Source organism: Rattus norvegicus, chromosome 10 (genome assembly GCF_021556685.1).
Source record: "Rattus norvegicus strain SHRSP/BbbUtx chromosome 10, alternate assembly SHRSP_T2T, whole genome shotgun sequence".
NCBI lineage: Eukaryota > Metazoa > Chordata > Mammalia > Rodentia > Muridae > Rattus > Rattus norvegicus.
The window spans coordinates 92,415,481-92,435,376 of NC_141543.1; the positions used below are offsets into that span (position 1 = coordinate 92,415,481).

The 19,896-nt window shown below is 53.4% G+C and overlaps 3 protein-coding genes across 13 annotated transcripts in view; 1 reads left to right on the forward strand and 2 right to left on the reverse strand.

Annotated features, from left to right (window-relative positions):
- Positions 1 to 314: 314 nt before the first annotated feature.
- On the reverse strand, positions 315 to 2,752 carry Ccr10 (C-C motif chemokine receptor 10). Its single transcript, NM_001108836.1, has 2 exons — positions 2,706 to 2,752; positions 315 to 2,009 (listed from the first exon to the last, which is right to left on the reverse strand). Exons 1-2 carry the CDS (start codon positions 2,727 to 2,729, stop codon positions 945 to 947), a joined length of 1,089 nt encoding a protein of 362 aa, NP_001102306.1. The 5' UTR covers positions 2,730 to 2,752; the 3' UTR covers positions 315 to 944.
- On the forward strand, positions 1,032 to 17,358 carry Cntnap1 (contactin associated protein 1). 7 transcript variants are annotated; one of them, XM_087574676.1, is made up of 24 exons: positions 1,032 to 1,752; positions 4,516 to 4,617; positions 4,730 to 4,923; positions 5,329 to 5,476; positions 5,567 to 5,770; positions 6,111 to 6,295; positions 6,771 to 6,914; positions 7,576 to 7,837; positions 8,554 to 8,703; positions 9,091 to 9,262; positions 9,534 to 9,640; positions 9,764 to 9,883; positions 10,204 to 10,407; positions 10,554 to 10,710; positions 10,797 to 10,924; positions 11,198 to 11,383; positions 11,825 to 12,046; positions 12,339 to 12,578; positions 13,386 to 13,739; positions 13,875 to 14,002; positions 14,922 to 15,015; positions 15,161 to 15,406; positions 15,511 to 15,558; positions 16,016 to 17,353. In XM_087574676.1, exons 3-24 carry the CDS (start codon positions 4,789 to 4,791, stop codon positions 16,294 to 16,296), a joined length of 3,915 nt encoding a protein of 1,304 aa, XP_087430802.1. In that variant the 5' UTR covers positions 1,032 to 1,752; positions 4,516 to 4,617; positions 4,730 to 4,788; the 3' UTR covers positions 16,297 to 17,353.
- Positions 17,359 to 17,781: 423 nt separating this feature from the next.
- The window catches only part of Ezh1 (enhancer of zeste 1 polycomb repressive complex 2 subunit), a 35,926-nt gene continuing 33,811 nt past the window's right edge, over positions 17,782 to 19,896 (reverse strand). For 4 of the 5 annotated variants that reach the window (XM_087572280.1, XM_087572282.1, XM_087572281.1 and 1 more), the window contains exon 21: positions 17,782 to 19,771. In XM_087572280.1, the coding sequence (XP_087428406.1) occupies positions 19,711 to 19,771 (61 nt within the window). In that variant the 3' untranslated portion in view covers positions 17,782 to 19,710. 5 annotated transcript variants of the gene reach the window in all.

A 19,896-nucleotide genomic window follows, 5' to 3' on the forward strand; every position in this document is an offset into this window, starting at 1 on the left:
CCATAACCTCCCTTCCTCTTCAAGATCCTAGACCCTTGTCTGCGGGAGAGTTCTGTCTGATATCTAACCTCCCCTTTCCTGGCAAGCTCAGCGCGTTTCCTTTGACTTGATCCCCAGGGGAAATAAGCAGCACAAGCCGCCCGCACCCGCACCCGGAGCTCAGGCTGATTAACTCCTCTTGGGAAATTTGCAAATTGCACACCCCCCCCCCATTTTTTTAAAATCCTATGTGGAAAACTCCGCCTCAACATTTTTCTATTTGTCTCAACCTCTGGAGTGGCTGGGGTTACAGGTATCTGGTCGTCACACACCATCAGATTCAACTTTTTAAATACGTTTTTCTTTTCACAGCAGGATTTTAGAAGGGATCCCCAAACCCACCCCAAGCTAGAATCTCTTGTCTCCTGCCCCTACCAGACCCACGCACAAACAGCTTGGGACAACATCACCGCGCATATTTCACACGCTGGGAGCTAGGTACTTGGCTAAAGCAGCCATTACTGGATAGCTCTAGGGTTGTTAAAAAGCCCTTTCTTACGGTGACTCGCGAGGAGAAACCCCGCCCCTCCTCACCTTGGCAGCTTTCTCACCTCACCTCGGTTGGCAGAGACCGAGGGAAGCAGAGGGCGTGTCAGTATTCAAAGCTTTAGCCGACTCAGCAACCCCTCTCCCCTCACACCTCCTACTCAGATCCAAGCAGGGGCGTGGGGGGGGGTGTGACCCACTGCCTTGGCCCTGCTGCAACTCATTTCCAAAGCTGCTAATTCAAAAATAGTAACAGTAGTTGGGTTGCAATATCATTTGCATTGAATCATTTAATTGAGCACAGAGTCAGTTCCTTTAAATCCTAAAGTCTTTCTCAACGTCCCCCTACTTACCTCCCCTTTCTGTTTCCCTCCCTGGGATCATTTCTTTAGCCCTCCCCCTTCTCTGGAATTGTAGCCCTAGTTGTCCCAAGAGACACTGTGGGTCTCAGTAGGAGCGGAGCAGGAAGAAAGGCGGAGTCGGCGGGGGCAGCGGCCACGAGGGTTGGGCTTCGGGCTGCATCCTCCGCCCTGTAGCAGCCTCCTCAGGTCCTGGCGGAAGCGCAGGCCCAAAAAAGCATACAGCACCGGATTGAGGCTGCAGCGGACTAAGGTCAAGCCTCCGGTGACCAGCAGAGCTAAATCCTTGCGCTTGCTGGAGGAGCAGCTCCGCTCACGGGCTGCCAGTAGATCGGCTGTATCCAGCAGCAGGGCGAGGCTGTAGGGCAACTGCAGCACCACGAAGGCCACCACCAAGGCCACCACGACGCGCAGTGCACGCCGCCGCTCTGGCCCCCTGGCGGCCAGAAGCGTGCGGCCCAGGAGCGCATAACAGGCTGCCATGACACCCAGAGGCAGCGCGAAGCCGAGGACCACCTGCGCCACGGCGCTTGCCCCTTTCACAGTCTGCGTGAGGCTTTCGGGAAAAAGGAGCCGACAGCGTCGTTGGCCTTCCCGTGGCCCGTCCCGGCTGAAAAGGAGCGCAGGTAGAGCCAGAAGCAGCGACAACAGCCACACGAAGACTGAGACCAAGTGGGCACGGCTAGGCGTGGAGGGCCGCTGCCCTGCTGGGAGAGCTCTTGTGATGGCCACATAGCGGTCGGCGCTGATGCAGGCTAGGAAGAGGAAGCCTGCGTGGAAGGAGGCCGAGTAGAGGCCTGAGATGGCACGGCAGGTGGTACTTCCTAAATTCCAGCCCTGAAGAGCCCCTGCTGCAGCAAAAGGCAAGGTCAGGGCCAATAAGAGGTCAGCCAGGGCCAACTGGAGCAGGTGAACGGAGGTGGGAGATCGGGTAGTTCGGCGGGCTGCCAGATGGGTGGCCAAGACTAAGCCATTGCCCACCAAACCCAGCACAGCCACCATCAGGGAGACACTGGGTTGGAAGGCCCGACTAAAAGCCTGGACATCGGCCTTGTAACAGAGCTCCGGCAGCGGCCCAGCTGAATAAGCCTCCTCCTCATACCCGGAGTAAGGTCCCCAGGAGACCTGATGGCATCAAAATGAGAAGAGGGACCGTGTAAGACACATTCCTACACCTCTCCCTCTCACACACTAGTCCCTCACTTGAAGCCTCGACACCAGCAGAAGACGCATATACTCTTTCCAGATTCTTGCTAGTGTACCCTGAGCAGGCAGTTAAGCTTCTCTTGCAGTCTCCCTAGCTCTGCTTCGAGCTTCCCCCGGGTGACCTTGAGCAGCCACTGACTCTTTCTGGATGCCACTTACCAAATGTGTTCTACCCAGTGTAGAGGTCCTTCCTATTCACCCCATGGGGCAAGGTTAGCAGTGAGCACGGTTGAAACCATGAAAGATAACAGACAACGGAAACATCTAACTCCCCCTAGACCAAGCATTTGTATTATTAATAAATCTCAGCTCTTCTGTTCGCTTTGAGGGCCCTCTCATGGAAGGCAGGTCAGATGCAGGACTCTGCGTCAGCCCTGGACCCTGGACTTCAAGCTTAGGCTAAAGGGCTTCTCCTTTCCCTTCTCTCCTCCCCGCCCTACCAGTAGAACTCAGACATATTGAAAACACTCACACCAGCGGGGTCTTACATAGGATTTATAGGCTCCTGCACAGGTGCTAAATGGCAGAGGCCTGCTATCAGGCGGGGAATCCCATTCCTTTCCCCTTCCCCACCCTCTCTGCAACCCTTTTCCGCCTCCCTGCCCCGACTCCCACCTGTTCTGTGGGCTTGGTCCCCATCTCTGGCTACAAGGGTTTCTGAGGTACAGTCACAGGGGCTAAAGTTAAATAACTAGTGGGGCAGGAAGGAAGGGGTGGGGAGAAGGGCCAAGAAGGAGGTGGAGATTAGGGTCTGCGGGTTCACTTTTCCATCCCACCTTGCCTGGTTTCTACCTAGTCAAAGGAAAAGGAATGCTCGCATGGTCTTGTGTGAGCTTTGTTTTCCTCCGAGCCTTCCCTATGTAAGGTACAGTAAGGTGAAAGTTCACAGTTTCCAGCACTGAACCAGGAGCACTTTTTTTTTTTTTAAATTTGCCCTTCATTCCATCTCTAGGTGTCCTTCTCCAAAGCTTTTCCCCTTTCCTTGAAAATGCCAGGCTCCACCTCGCCTCCTCCGATTTCTCTTTTTTGCCACCCTGTAGCTCCATTCCTTGTCAGCCTTGGGTTACTTGGGGGTATTTCCCAGCGGCAGGTTGCCTACCCCGCCCTTTCGGAACAGGGCTGAGGCACGCGCTTGCGCGGGGTCCGGGAAAAAACGTGCGTGCAAGGAGAGGCGGGGTGGGGGGGCAGAGGGAGAGAGAGAGCGGGAGGGAGGGAGAGAGGAACAGAGAGGGAGGGAGGGAGGGGGAGAGAGAGAGAGAGAGAGAGAGAGAGAGAGAGAGAGAGAGAGAGAGAGAGAGAGATTGATTTTGACTGGGGGTAGGAGAAAAGGAAGGGTGGGTGAGGACGGAAAAAGCAGCATCGGTCAGCCGCGAACCCCAGGAGAAAAGCTGGGGGCCTGAGCCAGAACCGGAGCCCTAGCGGCACAAGGCAGACACCCAGGGTTGGTCAGCTCCGCATGATGAGTCTCCGGCTTTTCAGCATTCTGCTCGCCGCTGTGGTCTCTGGAGCCCAGGGCTGGGGCTACTGTGAGTGCTGGTCTCAGAGGCAGGTGGGATTTGGTGCAGGAGTCTGGAGTTTACTGGGCGAGTTCTGCACCGCATTGCGGCTGGGTGGTCGCCGGTCCTTCCCGCACGCGCCGGCTCGCTCCCATCTTTCCCTGCCTCTCCCCAGCGCTCCGCAATGCAGCTCTGAGGCTGCTGCGCGCGCGCCGCCGCCGTCTGGGGCTGGTCTCTGATCTGAGGAACCAGTCAACCCAGGGGATTTGGAGCTGTTAATCCAAGCGGGAGCTGGTGCCTAGGTTTGAGGTTAGGGTTGGCTGTAAGTGCTGTACTGGTGACCCAGGCTAGAGTTGAGGATTTCCCCTAAGGGGTTGGGGCTAGAACTGGGAGCTGGCCCAGGGACTAGGTTGGTTTGTGGTTGAGGCTGGATTTTATGGCTAGAATCCAAATAGGAGTTGGTGACCCCGACTAAGGCCAAGGATGATGCTAAGAATGGGACTGGGGCTGGGGCAGATTGGGGAGTAAGGTCTGATTTGGGGATTGGTGCACGTTTTAGTGGGGAGGGGTGCTGATGAACGAAAGCAATGGTTAGGCTGGGGTTAATTTCATGTTCTGAGGCCCATTTAAATTTTAAATACGCTGAAGTTTGGGGATTATGTTTAGGGGAGCACTGAGCCAGGGGAGGCACTGGGTTAGCAAGGATCTGGCTCTGAATCTATAGATGGAGGCTATGGGTACCCCAAGAGGAGAGGGCAAATTCCCCTAGGGAGTAGCTGTTGCTGCAGCTCAGGTTGAGTGCACGGGCTTTAAGGTAGGGCTGAGTCAGCCACAGGGGGGCAGTGAAGAGGCGCTTTAACTGCTAAGTGGGCACAGCCTTTGGAAGAGGGGTCACATTAACACGCTCATCTCCTCACCCCCACTCCCAGATGGCTGCAATGAGGAGCTGGTGGGGCCTCTGTATGCACGGTCTCTGGGTGCTTCCTCCTACTATGGACTCTTTACCACAGCCCGCTTTGCCCGGCTACACGGTGAGTTTAACCAACCAGGGAGGGGAGGAGGACCTCCCCCCCCCCCCCCCCCCCCCCCGCCAGAGAGTTGAGAGAGGAGAGTAGGTGGTAAAAGCCCTTGCCCCTTTTGTAGGCATCAGTGGATGGTCGCCCCGGATTGGGGACCCGAATCCCTGGCTCCAGATAGACTTAATGAAGAAGCATCGAATCCGGGCTGTGGCCACACAGGGAGCCTTTAATTCTTGGGATTGGGTCACACGTTACATGCTGCTCTACGGGGACCGTGTGGACAGCTGGACACCATTCTACCAACAAGGGCACAACGCGGTACTCTCAGTGCCCAAGCGCACATACTTGGGGAGCCTTCCCCAGCTCTGAGCCCTGGGCTGGGCACTAGCCTGAAGGGAAGGGGAGGGGACAGCATGAGGCAAAGGTGAGGTCCCCTCTCTTGGAATCTAGTCAGCTTAGAATGTTCCATAGGATTTAACACATAAACCATAAGGTTTAACACAATTTAGGGTAAAACCTAGGAGAGCTTACTGAGGGCAGTGACATTCGATTTTTACTTTGAAGAAATAATAGGACACTCTAGACCAGGAAGACTGTGTAATCATGGAGACGGAGTAAACTCCTGTTGTTACTGCTCCAGTCAAGGTTGGGTAGGTTTAAAGCTATCGCTGCCAGGGAAGCTGAGGGTGGAGGCACAGTTACTAATGTTCCCAATCCCCACAGACCTTCTTCGGTAATGTCAACGACTCGGCGGTGGTACGCCATGACCTGCACTACCATTTTACGGCTCGCTACATCCGCATCGTGCCACTGGCCTGGAACCCCCGCGGCAAGATTGGCTTGAGGCTGGGCATCTACGGTTGTCCCTACAGTAAGGCTGTGGAGGCCAGGGGGTGGGGGCGAGGACCCTGAGAGGGACCATCTCCCTGGTCCCTCCACCCACCCACGGTCCTTTGCACAGCGTCCAACATCCTGTATTTTGACGGCGATGATGCCATTTCATACCGCTTCCAGCGAGGGGCCAGTCAAAGTCTTTGGGACGTGTTCGCTTTTAGTTTCAAGACAGAGGAGAAGGACGGGCTGCTGTTGCACACCGAAGGCTCCCAGGGGGATTATGTGACGCTTGAACTGCAAGGAGCACACCTGCTGCTGCACATGAGCCTGGGTGAGCCTCAGAACCCCACCAGGAGCTGTCTGAATCGAACTTCCCTTTTGTAGCGCTTGGGGCTAGCAAAACAGCGGGCTTAAGAGTCAGAACTGGATTTGGTTTACCAACTGTGTGGAAGCCTTGAACTAGACATCACAAACACATACAGACACACAAAATGATTTTTGTATCTCCTTTGCTTTCCATAATACCCCTGTAATGAGATACAAGCAGCGGCTTCCTCTCCACTCTAGGCTTTGACTGGGTCCTGGGTAGCCTCTACTCTGTATTGAGAGCTGCTGCTGGCATGGGAGCTAGAGCCTGCTAGAGTCCTCACTCTGTCCTGCACTGCCCTCAGGCAGCAGCCCCATCCAGCCGAGACCTGGTCACACCACGGTGAGCGCTGGTGGCGTACTTAATGACCTAAGCTGGCATTATGTGCGGGTGGACCGATACGGCCGAGAAGCAAATCTCACCCTGGATGGTTACGTACATCGCTTTGTGCTCAACGGCGACTTTGAAAGGCTGAATCTCGAAAATGAGGTGACTAAGGGTGGGGTACCATTTTGGGGATGTGATAATAGGAAGGTGGGGATCCACTCCCCCATCCCATGTGCCAGAGTTAGAGTTAGTTCTTGTCATTGTTCTGGTCCTCACCAGAGATCTACTAAGATGGGTCTAGAAATCCAGATTTGGGGTGCAGGGGGAAAAGCAGAAAATTGTCCCCTAGTCTCCTCCCAAAATTTTGCACGGTTGATAAAAAACATGTTTCCATCGTCATTTTAAGTATCTAAGACTGACCATTTGACCTACTGAAGGCCTACAACCAACTAGTACTGATGTTAAGGCTTTTAAGCCTAAACACAAGTTTAGTACTAACGCTGGGGAAATGTGTTCCAAGGCTTTTGGAAGCCAGGCCAGTACGCCACTGTGGAAAGGGTACTTACTGAGCATGCACACAGGAAAAGCAGGCGTTCCCCTCAGCCCAGGGAAACCCCTCTTCACCTGCTTCCCACAGATATTCATCGGAGGTCTAGTGGGCGCAGCGCGTAAGAACCTGGCCTACCGCCATAACTTCCGTGGCTGTATAGAAAACGTGATCTACAACCGGATCAACATAGCTGAAATGGCAGTGCAGCGCCATTCGCGGATCACCTTCGAGGCCAGTGGGGCAGGGAGATCTGGGAGGACAGGGACATTAAAGCCACTTGGAAAGCCAAGAGGCAAAGAGAAAAGAGGTCTTGTTGGGGATGAGACCCACTCAGAACGGTCAGCTTCTCAGATGTGGGGGGAGTACCACGAACTCAAAGCTCTAAGTACCATTCACCCCTTAGTTAAGCTGTGAACCGATCCAGTTGTTAGCTAGACAAGAAAAGTGAGGTGCAGAGGCTGAGAGCAGTTTGATCAGGAGCATGTGACTCTGAAGTGACAGGGTAGTCACTGAACTGTCTGTCACTGGAAGTCTTGATAAGCTTTCCTCTTCGGTCGACTCTGGAGCTTGTGCGCATGCTCCGTAGCCTTTGGGCTAAATTTGGCTTGTGCTCTATGATACTGCTCTTAGCACTCTGAGAGGAAAATTTTTTTGTTTTGTGGACATTAGGATTAGCAACAAAAAGCAAACACGGGGTGGGGTGGGGGAGTCCGAAAGCAGGCTTGTTAGATAGAGTCTCTTCCACAAACATGGACATATTTGCATGGGTGATGGAAGGAAAACAATTGGAGGTCTTATCTCCACTAATGCTTAGGGATTGTTTCAACTGGGTCTTTAAACCCAGTGAGAATATTGATGGCGAGTCCTGATGCATCCATCCATTCTGCTCTAGGGTAATGTGGCTTTCCGGTGCTTGGATCCCGTTCCACACCCCATCAACTTCGGAGGCCCTCACAACTTCGTCCAAGTGCCTGGCTTTCCACGTCGAGGCCGCCTTGCTGTCTCCTTCCGCTTCCGCACCTGGGACCTCACAGGGCTGCTCCTTTTCTCCCGCTTGGGGGATGGGCTGGGTCATGTGGAGCTGATGCTTAGTGAAGGGCAAGTCAATGTATCCATCGCGCAGACTGGCCGCAAGAAGCTTCAGTTTGCTGCGGGTGAGGGATTCTTGGGGAGGCACAAGCAGGCTGGAAAAGGGTGGGATCTGGAAGACACAGGTGTTCTCCGGTTCTGGGGGATTCCTGAAGATGCTTGCCAGTTAGAATCAGTTTTGCACACTGTGTCAATGACTAGGGCTGCGGATAGTGAAGGGAACCATCAGAAGTGCCACTGCGCAAGGAGTGAAGTGTAATAATGGGGTGCACTTAGACTGCGATTGGGATCCAGAGTGGGGCTGCTGCTTTCCCCATTCAAGACCATCCACTCTCTGGGCATGGTGGCTTCTGGTAATTGATGCCCATAATCCCAACATCTGGGAGGCCAAGACAGGAAAACCACGAGTTTGAGGCCAGTCAGGACTACATAGTGAGTTCTAGGCCAGAATACAGAGAGACCCTGTCTCAAAAACACAGCGAGGGGGCTGGAACCCGCTTGGGTGTTATGCAAGTAGCTACTGAACTGCTCTCCAGCCCCACTGTAATTCCATGAGGACCCAGCTCCCCCTTCTGGCTTTCCAGGGTACTGCGCTCATGCGCACAGTTCATTTCTTTCTCTTTCTTTCTTTCTTTCTTTCTTTCTTTCTTTCTTTCTTTCTTTCTTTCTTTCTTTCTTTCTTTCTTTCTTTAAGACAGGTGCGAGAGTGGGGAACAAACCAATCTTCTCATATTCTGCTTACTTCTTCCGCCCACTTACCCCATCTTCCTTTCTTGTTCAGGGTACCGCCTGAATGATGGCTTCTGGCATGAGGTGAACTTTGTGGCACAGGAAAACCATGCGGTCATCAGTATTGATGATGTGGAGGGGGCAGAGGTCAGGGTATCATACCCACTGCTGATCCGCACAGGGACTTCATACTTCTTTGGTGGTGAGTGGCAACTTTGCCCTGTCTCTGGGTGAGAAGGTCTTATTTCAGTTCTGTCCCATTGCTTTTTTTTTTTTTTTTTGGTTCTTTTTTCGGAGCTGGGGATCGAACCCAGGGCCTTGCGCTTCCTAGGCAAGCGCTCTGCCACTGAGCCAAATCCCCAACCCCAGTCTTATTTCAGTTCTGATGGGGCCACATGGAGAGTACTGGAGAGAGACCAAACCTCCTTTCACCTCTGGGACCTTGGGGTGTAGTCCCTTGCCTTTATTTGCACTTGGATTCCTGCATCCTTTCATTTAATATACAGCTTTCTCTTGGCATTTCCTCAGGGGGTGGGGCACGGCTCTGGGAGCTCTCCTGGGAAGGACCTTACAGGTGTGGTTGCTCCAGGTTGTCCCAAACCAGCCAGTCGATGGGGCTGCCACTCCAACCAGACAGCATTCCATGGCTGCATGGAGCTGCTCAAGGTGGATGGTCAACTGGTCAACCTCACTCTGGTAGAGTTTCGGAAGCTTGGTTACTTTGCTGAGGTCCTCTTTGACACATGTGGCATCACAGACAGGTAACTAGAAGGTTCTCTCCCTACCTAACAAGTGACCCCTCCAAAGCTCACTTCCATTTTTCTTTTTAAAAAATAATCTCCCTTCTGCTTATGTTCATGCCCTCCTACACACACATACACACTCGTGCGCACACACACACAACAGAGAGAGAGAAAGAGAGAGAGAGAGAGAGAGAGAGAGAGAGAGAGAGAGAGAGAGAGAGAGCTAGGAGTCTGGTCCTCTGGGTAGCTGGTCCCAAGCCTCCTTCCCTTGTGCTGACCCTTCCCCCAGATGCAGCCCTAATATGTGTGAGCATGATGGGCGCTGCTACCAGTCTTGGGATGACTTCATCTGCTACTGCGAACTCACCGGCTACAAGGGAGTTACCTGCCATGAACGTAAGCTAGATGGTATAGGGGGTGGGGTGGGGTGTTGTTGGGGATCAGGAAGCTGCTAGAGATGGTAGGGATGACCATTCTTCTAGACTTCTAGTTTCACAATTGCCTTGTTGCTCCCACTAGCATTGTATAAGGAGTCCTGTGAAGCCTATCGCCTCAGCGGGAAATATTCTGGAAATTACACCATTGATCCTGATGGCAGTGGACCCCTGAAACCATTTGTAGTGTATTGTGATATCCGAGGTAAGCGGCTTTGATGGGTAGAGGGTTGACTAGGCAATGTAGGAGATGTGGAGGTCAGAGAAGCTGTAGGAGGGGTCAAGATGAAACTGTAGTGGGGCTAAAGGACAGCGTGGAAAGGAACACCTAACAATTTGTAATGTAGCCTTACAGCTAAGTTCCCACTTCTGGCCATTGCAGCAGCCTCATCTCCATCCTCCATTGCGGAGAACCCAAGGCTGGACTGCAGTGAAGTGGCTGGCCACTTTGATTGGCTCTAGCTAGGTTGGTAAGGAGGGAGACAGAATGTTCACGTACAGCTAAAGCTCTGTCCTCTCTTTCAGAGAACCGAGCGTGGACAGTTGTGCGACATGACAGGCTATGGACCACTCGAGTGACAGGTTCCAGCATGGACCGGCCCTTTCTGGGGGCCATCCAATACTGGAATGCCTCCTGGGAGGAAGTCAGTGCTCTGGCCAATGCTTCCCAGCACTGTGAGCAGTGGATCGAGTTCTCCTGCTACAATTCCCGGCTGCTCAACACTGCAGGTTGAGGCTGGTGATAGGGAGGGCAAGGCATAGCTGGTAGAAAGCCTTGGGTGGGGGGTGAGGTCAGGGATGCTTGAACCTAGGTAAGAGGAACTTAGAGGCTGACAGAGAGGCGGGGACTAGAAGCTGCTTGGTGTCTGCCCCAGGAGGCTACCCCTACAGCTTTTGGATTGGCCGAAATGAAGAACAGCATTTCTACTGGGGAGGCTCCCAGCCTGGGATCCAACGCTGTGCCTGTGGGCTGGACCAGAGCTGTATAGACCCTGCACTGCACTGCAACTGCGATGCTGACCAGCCACAGTGGTGAGGAAAGGACGGCAGGGTTTTCTCCTCAAGACTCTAGGGGCAGCCGAGAGGCAAGGTTGAGTTACTGCATCCTATTCCCACAGGAGAACAGACAAGGGGCTCCTGACCTTTGTGGACCATCTGCCTGTCACTCAGGTAGTGATAGGTGACACAAACCGCTCCAGCTCTGAAGCTCAGTTCTTCCTGAGGCCTCTGCGCTGTTATGGTGACCGTGAGTGGCAGACTTTGGTGTGCCTATCCAGTATTGGCTGTTCCCGAAACCTAGATCACCTGACCCCCTGAGGATGAAGTCACATGGCCAGATGCTCCAGCTGTGATCTTACCTCCATTGTCTTTCTGCACCTTATTCATTCCACATCTTAGTCTCTGTTCAAAGAGGCTCCCCAACTCTCCCTGCTCCACCCTCCCTCCTGTCCACTGAGGCTCCTTTACTCCTCCACCCTCCACCTCCCTTGACAAGGCCTTCCTCACTCTGTTTTCGCAGGCAATTCCTGGAACACTATCTCCTTCCGCACTGGAGCTGCACTGCGTTTCCCTCCAATCCGTGCCAACCACAGCCTTGATGTCTCCTTCTACTTCAGGACCTCGGCTCCCTCAGGAGTCTTCCTAGAGAACATGGGGGGTCCTTTCTGCCAGTGGCGCCGACCTTACGTGAGAGTGGAGCTCAACAGTGAGTGGGCAGACCAGGAGGAATGGGAAGATAGAGAGGGCTGGGTTAGGGAACAGGGCAGTCGCCTTTCTGAGAGATGGCAGGAAGAGGATTAGAAATCACTCTAGGTCCTAGACTTACTGTCTTGGTGTCTGGCTGTGTGGCCAGTGACCCTTGGGCACATACTCTGCTTCTGCAAGCCCTTAGGCTCTTGAGGTCTCAACCCTAACTAGCTAAGCTTCTAGCCTGGGCATGGAAGCTGGGATACTGGCTGCAGGAAATCTGTAAAACTGGGGAAGAGGTTGTGTGGTTTCTTTCGTAGATTGTTTTAGGCTATGAATGAAGTGGAGGGCCATAGGGGGACCCCATTAGGTGAGGAGATTGTACTGGACAAGAATTCTGGGAGGGATCTAGAAGATCTGGGCTTCTCTTTACTCCCTTACCTGCTGTCATGCTGTCCAGCATCCCGGGATGTGGTCTTTGCCTTTGATATTGGCAATGGGGATGAGAACCTGACAGTGCACTCAGATGACTTCGAGTTCAATGATGACGAGTGGCATTTGGTCCGGGCTGAAATCAACGTGAAGCAGGCCCGGCTGCGAGTGGACCATCGGCCCTGGGTGCTAAGGCCCATGCCCCTGCAGACGTACATCTGGCTGGAGTATGACCAACCCCTCTATGTGGGTAAGCGTCAACCCCGGAGCACGGAGAGAGCCTCCATGACACTCCTATACTCTCGTGAGCCACGTTTCTAGGAAGTCCATGTTCTAATCCTCCCTGCCCAAGTGAGCCAGGGGGCCATATATCTCCTTTGCTCCCTTATATCCTAGTCCCTCCTCCTAGCCCCCTGGGCTCCCTTCCCACTCATAGTACTTACTCCTGTCTCTGGCTCTGCAGTCATTTTAGGGGAGCTCTTGGGATGTTCTACCTTTGAGCTACACCCCCAGCCTTAGCCTCTCCACTTACTCCTGACCAGGATCTGCAGAGCTTAAGAGGCGCCCATTTGTGGGGTGCTTGAGGGCCATGCGTTTGAATGGAGTGACTCTGAACTTGGAGGGTCGTGCCAATGCCTCCGAGGGCACCTTCCCCAACTGCACGGGCCACTGCACCCACCCCCGGTTCCCCTGTTTCCACGGAGGACGCTGTGTGGAGCGATACAGCTACTACACGTGTGACTGTGACCTCACAGCTTTTGATGGACCATATTGTAATCACGGTCAGTGCTGCTGGTCACCAGGGATGGGAGTGGGGATGACAAGGAGCCTTAGGGCATGATGGGAGTTTAGAAGGAAGGGAAAATAACACAAGTCAGCAGTCGTGGAAAACTGAGCTCTTAAATGGGGCAATCAGGCATTAGAAGATGCTGGGTATAACAAGGGAGTGACGGTAGAGCTAGCTGACACAAGAGCCCCAACATTAGACAAATGACTCCCATTTTCTCACTATCATCAAGGTCACACAGGTTGCTCCCAGGCCCCATGCATATCTGCTTTGTGTATACGCAGATGTATGTGCATGTATGTTGGTGGCGCATGAAGGCCAGGGGTCAACCCCGAGTGTTGTTTCTCAAGTGCATCTACCCTGTGTTTTCAGACAGGGTCTCTCACTGGGACCTGGAACTCAATATTTAGGTAGGCTGGCTGGACAGTGAGCCACAGAGATCCTCAGCCTCCCTTGGCTGTCCATATAACCTCGTCCTTGGGAGAAATCATCACTCATCTTTAGGGTTCAGTTTCCTCAGGTGTAAATGCAGGGATGAGACCAGATGATTCCGTTTCTTAGACGACTATTCTTCTATTTAGTGCTACAGGGGGTGGTGTGAGCTTGTCATCCCAGCACTCGACAGGCTGGCTGAGGCACAGGATTCTAAATTTGAGCCACAAAGTGAAAGTGTCCCCAAAATTAAAGGGGGGAAAAAGCAAATAGTGGCAGATACGGTTATGTGCATGGATTGGTGACGTAAAAACCCTTTGAACTTGTGACTGAGACGTCTGGAGCCTTCACCTTGATATCTCTGCCTCAGATATTGGTGGATTCTTTGAGACTGGCACATGGATGCGCTATAACCTCCAGTCAGCACTGCGTTCTGCGGCCCAGGAGTTCTCTCACATGCTGAGCCGGCCGGTACCGGGCTATGAGCCTGGCTATATCCCAGGCTACGACACTCCTGGTTACGTGCCTGGGTACCATGGTCCTGGGTACCGCCTACCCGACTACCCAAGGCCTGGCCGGCCAGTGCCCGGATACCGGGGGCCCGTGTACAATGTTACTGGAGAGGAGGTCTCCTTTAGCTTCAGCACCAGCTCTGCTCCTGCAGTCCTGCTCTACGTCAGCTCCTTTGTGCGTGACTACATGGCCGTGCTCATCAAGGAAGATGGTAAGTCCTCCACGGCTGTCTCCCTCCTGCCACCCAAACCCCCGAGATACTGATGAATGCAAAGACCCACACTTTAGAAGCCGAGGGGTTGTGGAAGCTGAGAGAAGAGCCCATGTTCCTCCTCCCACCCTACAGGGACCCTACAGCTTCGCTATCAGCTGGGCACCAGTCCCTATGTGTACCAGCTAACCACCCGGCCAGTGACCGATGGCCAACCCCATAGTGTCAACATCACCCGGGTCTACCGAAACCTCTTTATCCAGGTACAGGCGGAAGGGGATGGGCCAGTTTAAGTCATAGCCTCATGATCCTGGCTATGGCACCAAGAAAGTGTCAAAGGATTACATGTCTGAAACACAGTTCCGTATGCGAGGGATTTTCGCATGTATCACCATTGGCTCTGTGAAGTAGGTGTGACTGGAAACTATTCTGAGCCTCACTTTACAAATCAGTAAACAGGCTGAAGAAGGTAAAGTGTTTTTCTCAGTCGAACTAGTAGGGGTATTGATGTAGCTTAGTTGGTAAGAGTGCTTGTCTACTAGGCATGAAGCCCTGGTTCCACCCCCAGCACTGCGTAGCCTGGGCACGTCATCTCAGTATGTGGGAGGATGGCAGGAGGACCAGAAGTTTAAGACCATCCGTGGCTGTACAGGAAGTCTGAGGCCAGCCTGGGCTACATGAAACCCTATATCAAAGAAGGGGAGGTGGTGCTGGTGAGATGCTCAGTGGGTAACCTGATAACAAGAGTTTGATACTGAGATCCACATTGGAAAAGGGGAGACACAACTGCCACGTTGCTACCTGAACTTCAGACAACTTGTGGCACTCCCCCTAAGAAAGTGTAGTACAACAGCTCAAGCTTTTAATCCCAACACTTGGGAGGCAGAGGTAGACATGGATCTCCGAATCTGAGGCCAGCCTGGACTACACAGGGATTTCCACAACAGCCGGGGCTATGTAGAGACACCTCCCACCCTACCCCCCACCCCAAAAAAATAAAGTTAGACTACTGGTAAACTGCAAAGACGGGGACCAAAACCAGATTGAGTTATGTGTCAGCTCCTACCTCTGGGCCCAGGGGTTCGCTCACTTTGAGCAAGGCTGGTTTGGGTGGAGTGAACTCCTTTATGGTCTTGGCTATGTCTACCCAGGGTTCTCCTCCCTCCCGCACTCCTACCCTAGGTGGACTACTTCCCGCTGACAGAACAGAAGTTCTCTCTCCTGGTGGACAGCCAGCTGGACTCCCCCAAGGCCTTGTATCTAGGGCGTGTGATGGGTAAGCTGCTTGTGTGGATGGATCTGGGGAAAGAGCAAGTGAGAGTGAAGAAATGGAAGGCAGGAAGGTAGTGGGAGGGGAACAGAAGAGGGGCAAGGCTTCCGGGTGGATCTAGATGCCTCTCTCTCGGTGGCCTCTCCCCCAGAGACAGGAGTCATTGACCCAGAGATTCAGCGGTACAACACCCCAGGTTTCTCAGGCTGCCTGTCTGGTGTCCGGTTCAACAATGTGGCTCCTCTCAAGACCCATTTCCGAACCCCTCGCCCCATGACTGCTGAGCTGGCGGAGGCCATGCGGGTTCAAGGAGAACTGTCGGAGTCTAACTGTGGCGCTATGCCACGCCTTGTCTCCGAGGTGCCACCAGAGCTTGATCCCTGGTACCTGCCCCCAGGTAAATCGCTAGACTCAGGTGAAGATGGAGGTGGGGTGACAGTGATTGGAAATGGCTCTGAATACAGAGGCAGTGTCCCTTGATCAGCCTTTTCTCCTCTTTAGATTTCCCATACTACCATGACGACGGATGGATTGCCATACTCTTAGGTTGTAAGTAGCATTGGCCACGAACCCAACTTCCCAAGACCACCTTGCCAGCATCTTTCCTGGCTCCTGTCCTCAGAAGCGGGGTGGGTGGAGGGGTTAGCGGTGAGAAGGGTGAGGGAAGAAGGGTGAGACAGGCTATGCTGACATCAGTGTATAGCTGGGGGAAGATTGGGCAGCTATAAATTTTTAATTGAAATGAAATATTAAAATGTAGCCCTAGTTACAGGATAAGGAAAGAGAGAGATGTAGTAACATTTAGAGAAATAAGAAATTGGAGAAACCATCAGAGATATGGAAAGAGTAAAGTGGGCCGTGGATAAGCCAAGAATTCAGCCATTTTAGACAGAGCCATGGCCTGACAGTTATGTTTGCCATACACGGGTATACATAATGCTTTGGCCGAGTGTGTATGTGTGTACCCCAAAGACCTTCCCTAAGTCACTGCTTTTCTTCCATTCAGTTTTGGTGGCCTTCCTGCTGCTGGGGCTTGTGGGAATGCTGGTGCTGTTCTATCTGCAAAATCATCGATACAAGGGCTCCTATCACACCAACGAGCCCAAGGCCACCCATGATTCCCACCCTGGCGGCAAAGCTCCCCTACCTCCCTCAGGCCCTGCCCAGGCCCCTGCCCCCACTCCAGCTCCCACCCAGGTTCCGACCCCAGCCCCAGCCCCAGCCTCTGGCCCAGGCCCCAGGGACCAGAACCTCCCCCAGATCTTGGAGGAGTCCAGGTCTGAATGAGTCACAAGGGCTTCAGGGACCAAGGCCAACTCCTCTAAGTCCCTTCAGCTCCTGCCTCTCCTCTCCCCTGTCAGGGACATTTGGCTCTTCTTAGCAGGCTCTGTTCACCAGGAGGATCCCCTCTTGCCAAGTTTGGTGTGCAGAGCTACAGATGGGACCAAAGGGAGTGGCCGAGTCTCACTGCCTAAACCAATGCCCTGCCCCCACCCCCCACCCCAGCTCCTGGCTGTTTGCCTGCCCTACGGGAGAAAGCTCATGGAGCTGAGGCTGGCCTTTCCTGCCATCTCTGTCCCAGCTGCTGGCAAGGATTAACAACCAAGGGCAGGGGAGATGAACTGCCTCCCTTCCTGTGGGTATTATCAGCAGGGACAGATGTGGGGGATCGAGGGGCTGCACAGGGCAGGCAGGGAGGGAGGGAGGAGGCTGCTAAAACACACCCTGGAGCCTCCCCCCTGCCCTGCTGACCGGCTGTCTTCCATCTGCTTCCTCTCAGCTGGGGTTGAGGGAAGAACTTCATCCCCACCCCCCACCTCACCCAACCCTTTTTGTTCTTACAGAGACCAAGAGGCCTCAGCTTAGCACTTTAGTACCTCCACTGCTTCACATGCTTTAGCCAAAGCCATAAAAAGCCTGCAAGTAGAAGAAATAATGCAGACCCTGCCCAGCCAGTCCTCTGCTCCTCCACCCCTTTCCAAAATACGCAATAGCCTGGGTGCCTGTGTGCAGGCCTGGCCCCCTCCGTGCATGAGGAGCCCCCCTCCCCCGCTCAGAGATGCTGCGTGTTCGTCCAGGAGGTCATATTCTTTATATATATTTTTTGTTGCAAAGCCTCTCTCTAGAGAACTATATATTACTCTAATTTTTTAATTATCTGTTTATATATAAAAGAACTCAGTGGGCCGTCCTGTGCTGTGCCCAGTTTGTAGTGAGCTCCTTCTGTTGGATGTCTCATGAGTCCTGCCAGCCACTCACCCGCCTGCCGGGCCTCCATTCTAGAGCAGGGCAGAGCCCGCTGTGCCCTCACCTGAGCAGGTTCAATAAAAGCAGAGTGGCAGAGCCCCAGTCTGTGCGTGGTAGCTGGCGTCATGGCCAAGGGATGAATGGAGTCTTCTTAAGGGACCTACTATGAGAGCTTGGAAATCTCCAGTCCTCAAAACCTATACAAATAAGTCAGGAAGTGGTGGTCACACCTTTGATCCCAGCATTCAGGAGGCGGAGGCAGGCGGATCTCTCAGGCGGATCTCTGAGTTCAAGGCCAGCCTGGTCTACAGATTGAGTTCCAGGCAGCCAGGGCTACACAGAGAACCTTGTCTCCAAAAACCAAAACCTATGCACCTGACAGGGGCTCCACCTGGTCACCCTACCTCCCACCCCTGCTCCCAGAGGATTGTGGTGATCAGAGTGCTAAAGCTTCTACCCAATCTGTTCCCATGCCACCACCTCTTATGTTTCCAGCCCAAGCATGCAAGACACAACTTGCCAAAATGGACTCTAACACTTTATTAGATAAGAGGTCACAAGCCACAGGGCTTTAAAGTGCAAGAAACTCACTGGCAGCAAAGCCGCATGTACGCCAGTTCCCCACCAGTCCACAGCACCTCACGTTATCATTTTCCATGACGTGGGGCACAAGTGGAGAGGAGGGGTGAAACCCGTCATTAAAAATAGAGGACAGCAGAAACCAAGAATGGGCGTCTGGAGGAGGATGAGTATTATTGGCCTGAACTGTGGTGGAAGGAGGGGCTGCCAGTGATGCTTGCTGAGGGAAGGCTGAGGTCAGTCTAGAGCCGACATGTTTTAAAGCATTCCTCATGACCAGTCCCTCCTCCACCTGTCTCTGTTTCCCAGAGAATTCATGAGTAATTCAGAGCCTGTAGCTAGGCTTGAGGGTATCCCTGATACACACAACAGACACAAACCATTGGCAGATGTCAATTTCAGAACTGTGGTAGGGACTAGCCTGATTGGGAGGTGGGTGAGGCTACTGTCAGGAGCTGTGGGGTATGTGCTGAGTGTGAGTGTGAGGTACACATGTACCTACCAGTGCAGTGAAGGAGTGTGTATGTGCACAAGCATGCATGACCCATGCAAATCTCTAAGAGGCAGTGTGGTGGAAGGGAGCCTGGTTTCTTTGGTGGAGAAGGGAACAGTTAGCAAGGACCACGGGAGGAGCTCTGGTTCTCCAGGAACAAGAAGCCTGTCCCCATTCCAACACTGCCTAGGGCAGTCTATCTGCCCAAGCCCTTTCCAGAACATAGCCCTGTGTTCTCAGCACATCAGATTCAAGGCTGACTGGTTTTTGTTCTTGTGTCAAGCCAGCTCCTCCTGCCTCTCAGAAGATGAGATAGAACTGGGGAATCTTCTACTCTCTTCCTCCTACAGAGGTGGGATTTGGGTAGGAGCCCCAGAGACCTTGGCTCAAGCTGCACTCTATGCTCTAACCCTTCTACAAGAGAGTTAAAGTGCGGGGTTCTGTAGGAGTCCCAGAGGACGGTGGTCCGCCTGCCACTCTACCCTGCACTGTGACATGCCCCACCCGCAAACAGCCAACAGCAGGTACTGCAGATAGGAGAACCCAGACCCGCAACACCTCACTCTGTCTAGATAGACCCAGCTACCCTGAAGAAGCCAAGCTGCTCCCTGGATAAGCCTCTGAGGAATGGAGGGCCTGACGCCAACTGCAGCTTCACTGACCTGGAGTACACGCTCCAGCCAGGCACTGCCCCGTGCTCAGCAGCGGCCTAGGCATGCGGCCATTGAGCCAGGACTTCGGAAGGGGTTGGGTCACTGGCACATGCTCCTAGGAGCCTCAAAACGCCCTACGGCCCCCAGAATCTATAGGATAGGCCTTTGCCAGGGTCTAGCTGGCTCTTCCTATGTCTACAGGACAGGGATGTAGCCTTCCCTCCTGTATCCTTAAATTCCTGCTTTGGTGTCACCAGACACATCTCCCTTTGAGTTCTGTCTGCATTGCCTGCCAGGCTCACCTTTGACCCCGAGCACCTGCAGGCTCCAGGCACCTGGTTTCACTTAGCAATGCATGACAGCTAGTGACATAAGAATTCTCAATTTAGAAAGCCGAAATGGTAGCACTGGTTGATTCCTGAGGGCCCACAGCTTGGGAGCTGAGGAAAAGTCAAGCACTGATATCATCCCAAGCCCACCATCTCCTCTCCTCTAACACAGAGGTGCAGCTTCTCACATCTGAACCCTCCTGGGAGAGCAGGTCTTCACCGCCTGTTCCCCTTCTCACTGAGGCAGAGTGTCATCCCCTTGGAATAAAGTGGAGGCCTAGTTATGCAGGAGTGGGTGGGTTTTCAGCATGGAAGACATTGCAGGAGCTGGAGCAGCAGTGGTGTATGCCTGAAGCCATGACAGTGCAGCTACCACAGCACTGGCACAGGGCCCAGAGGGCTAGAAGACGTCCGTTTCCCTTTCGATGCCCACATACTTGAGGGCATCAGCTTGGCTGTACCTATCCCAGGGCAGGGAGGAGGAACTGGGTTACTCTGTGATTGACAAGATGGGGGTCCCTCCTGCTTCCCTTCCACCCGATTTCCAGCAGCCATTCGTAATGTTCCTGGTTCTGAGGCAAACAGT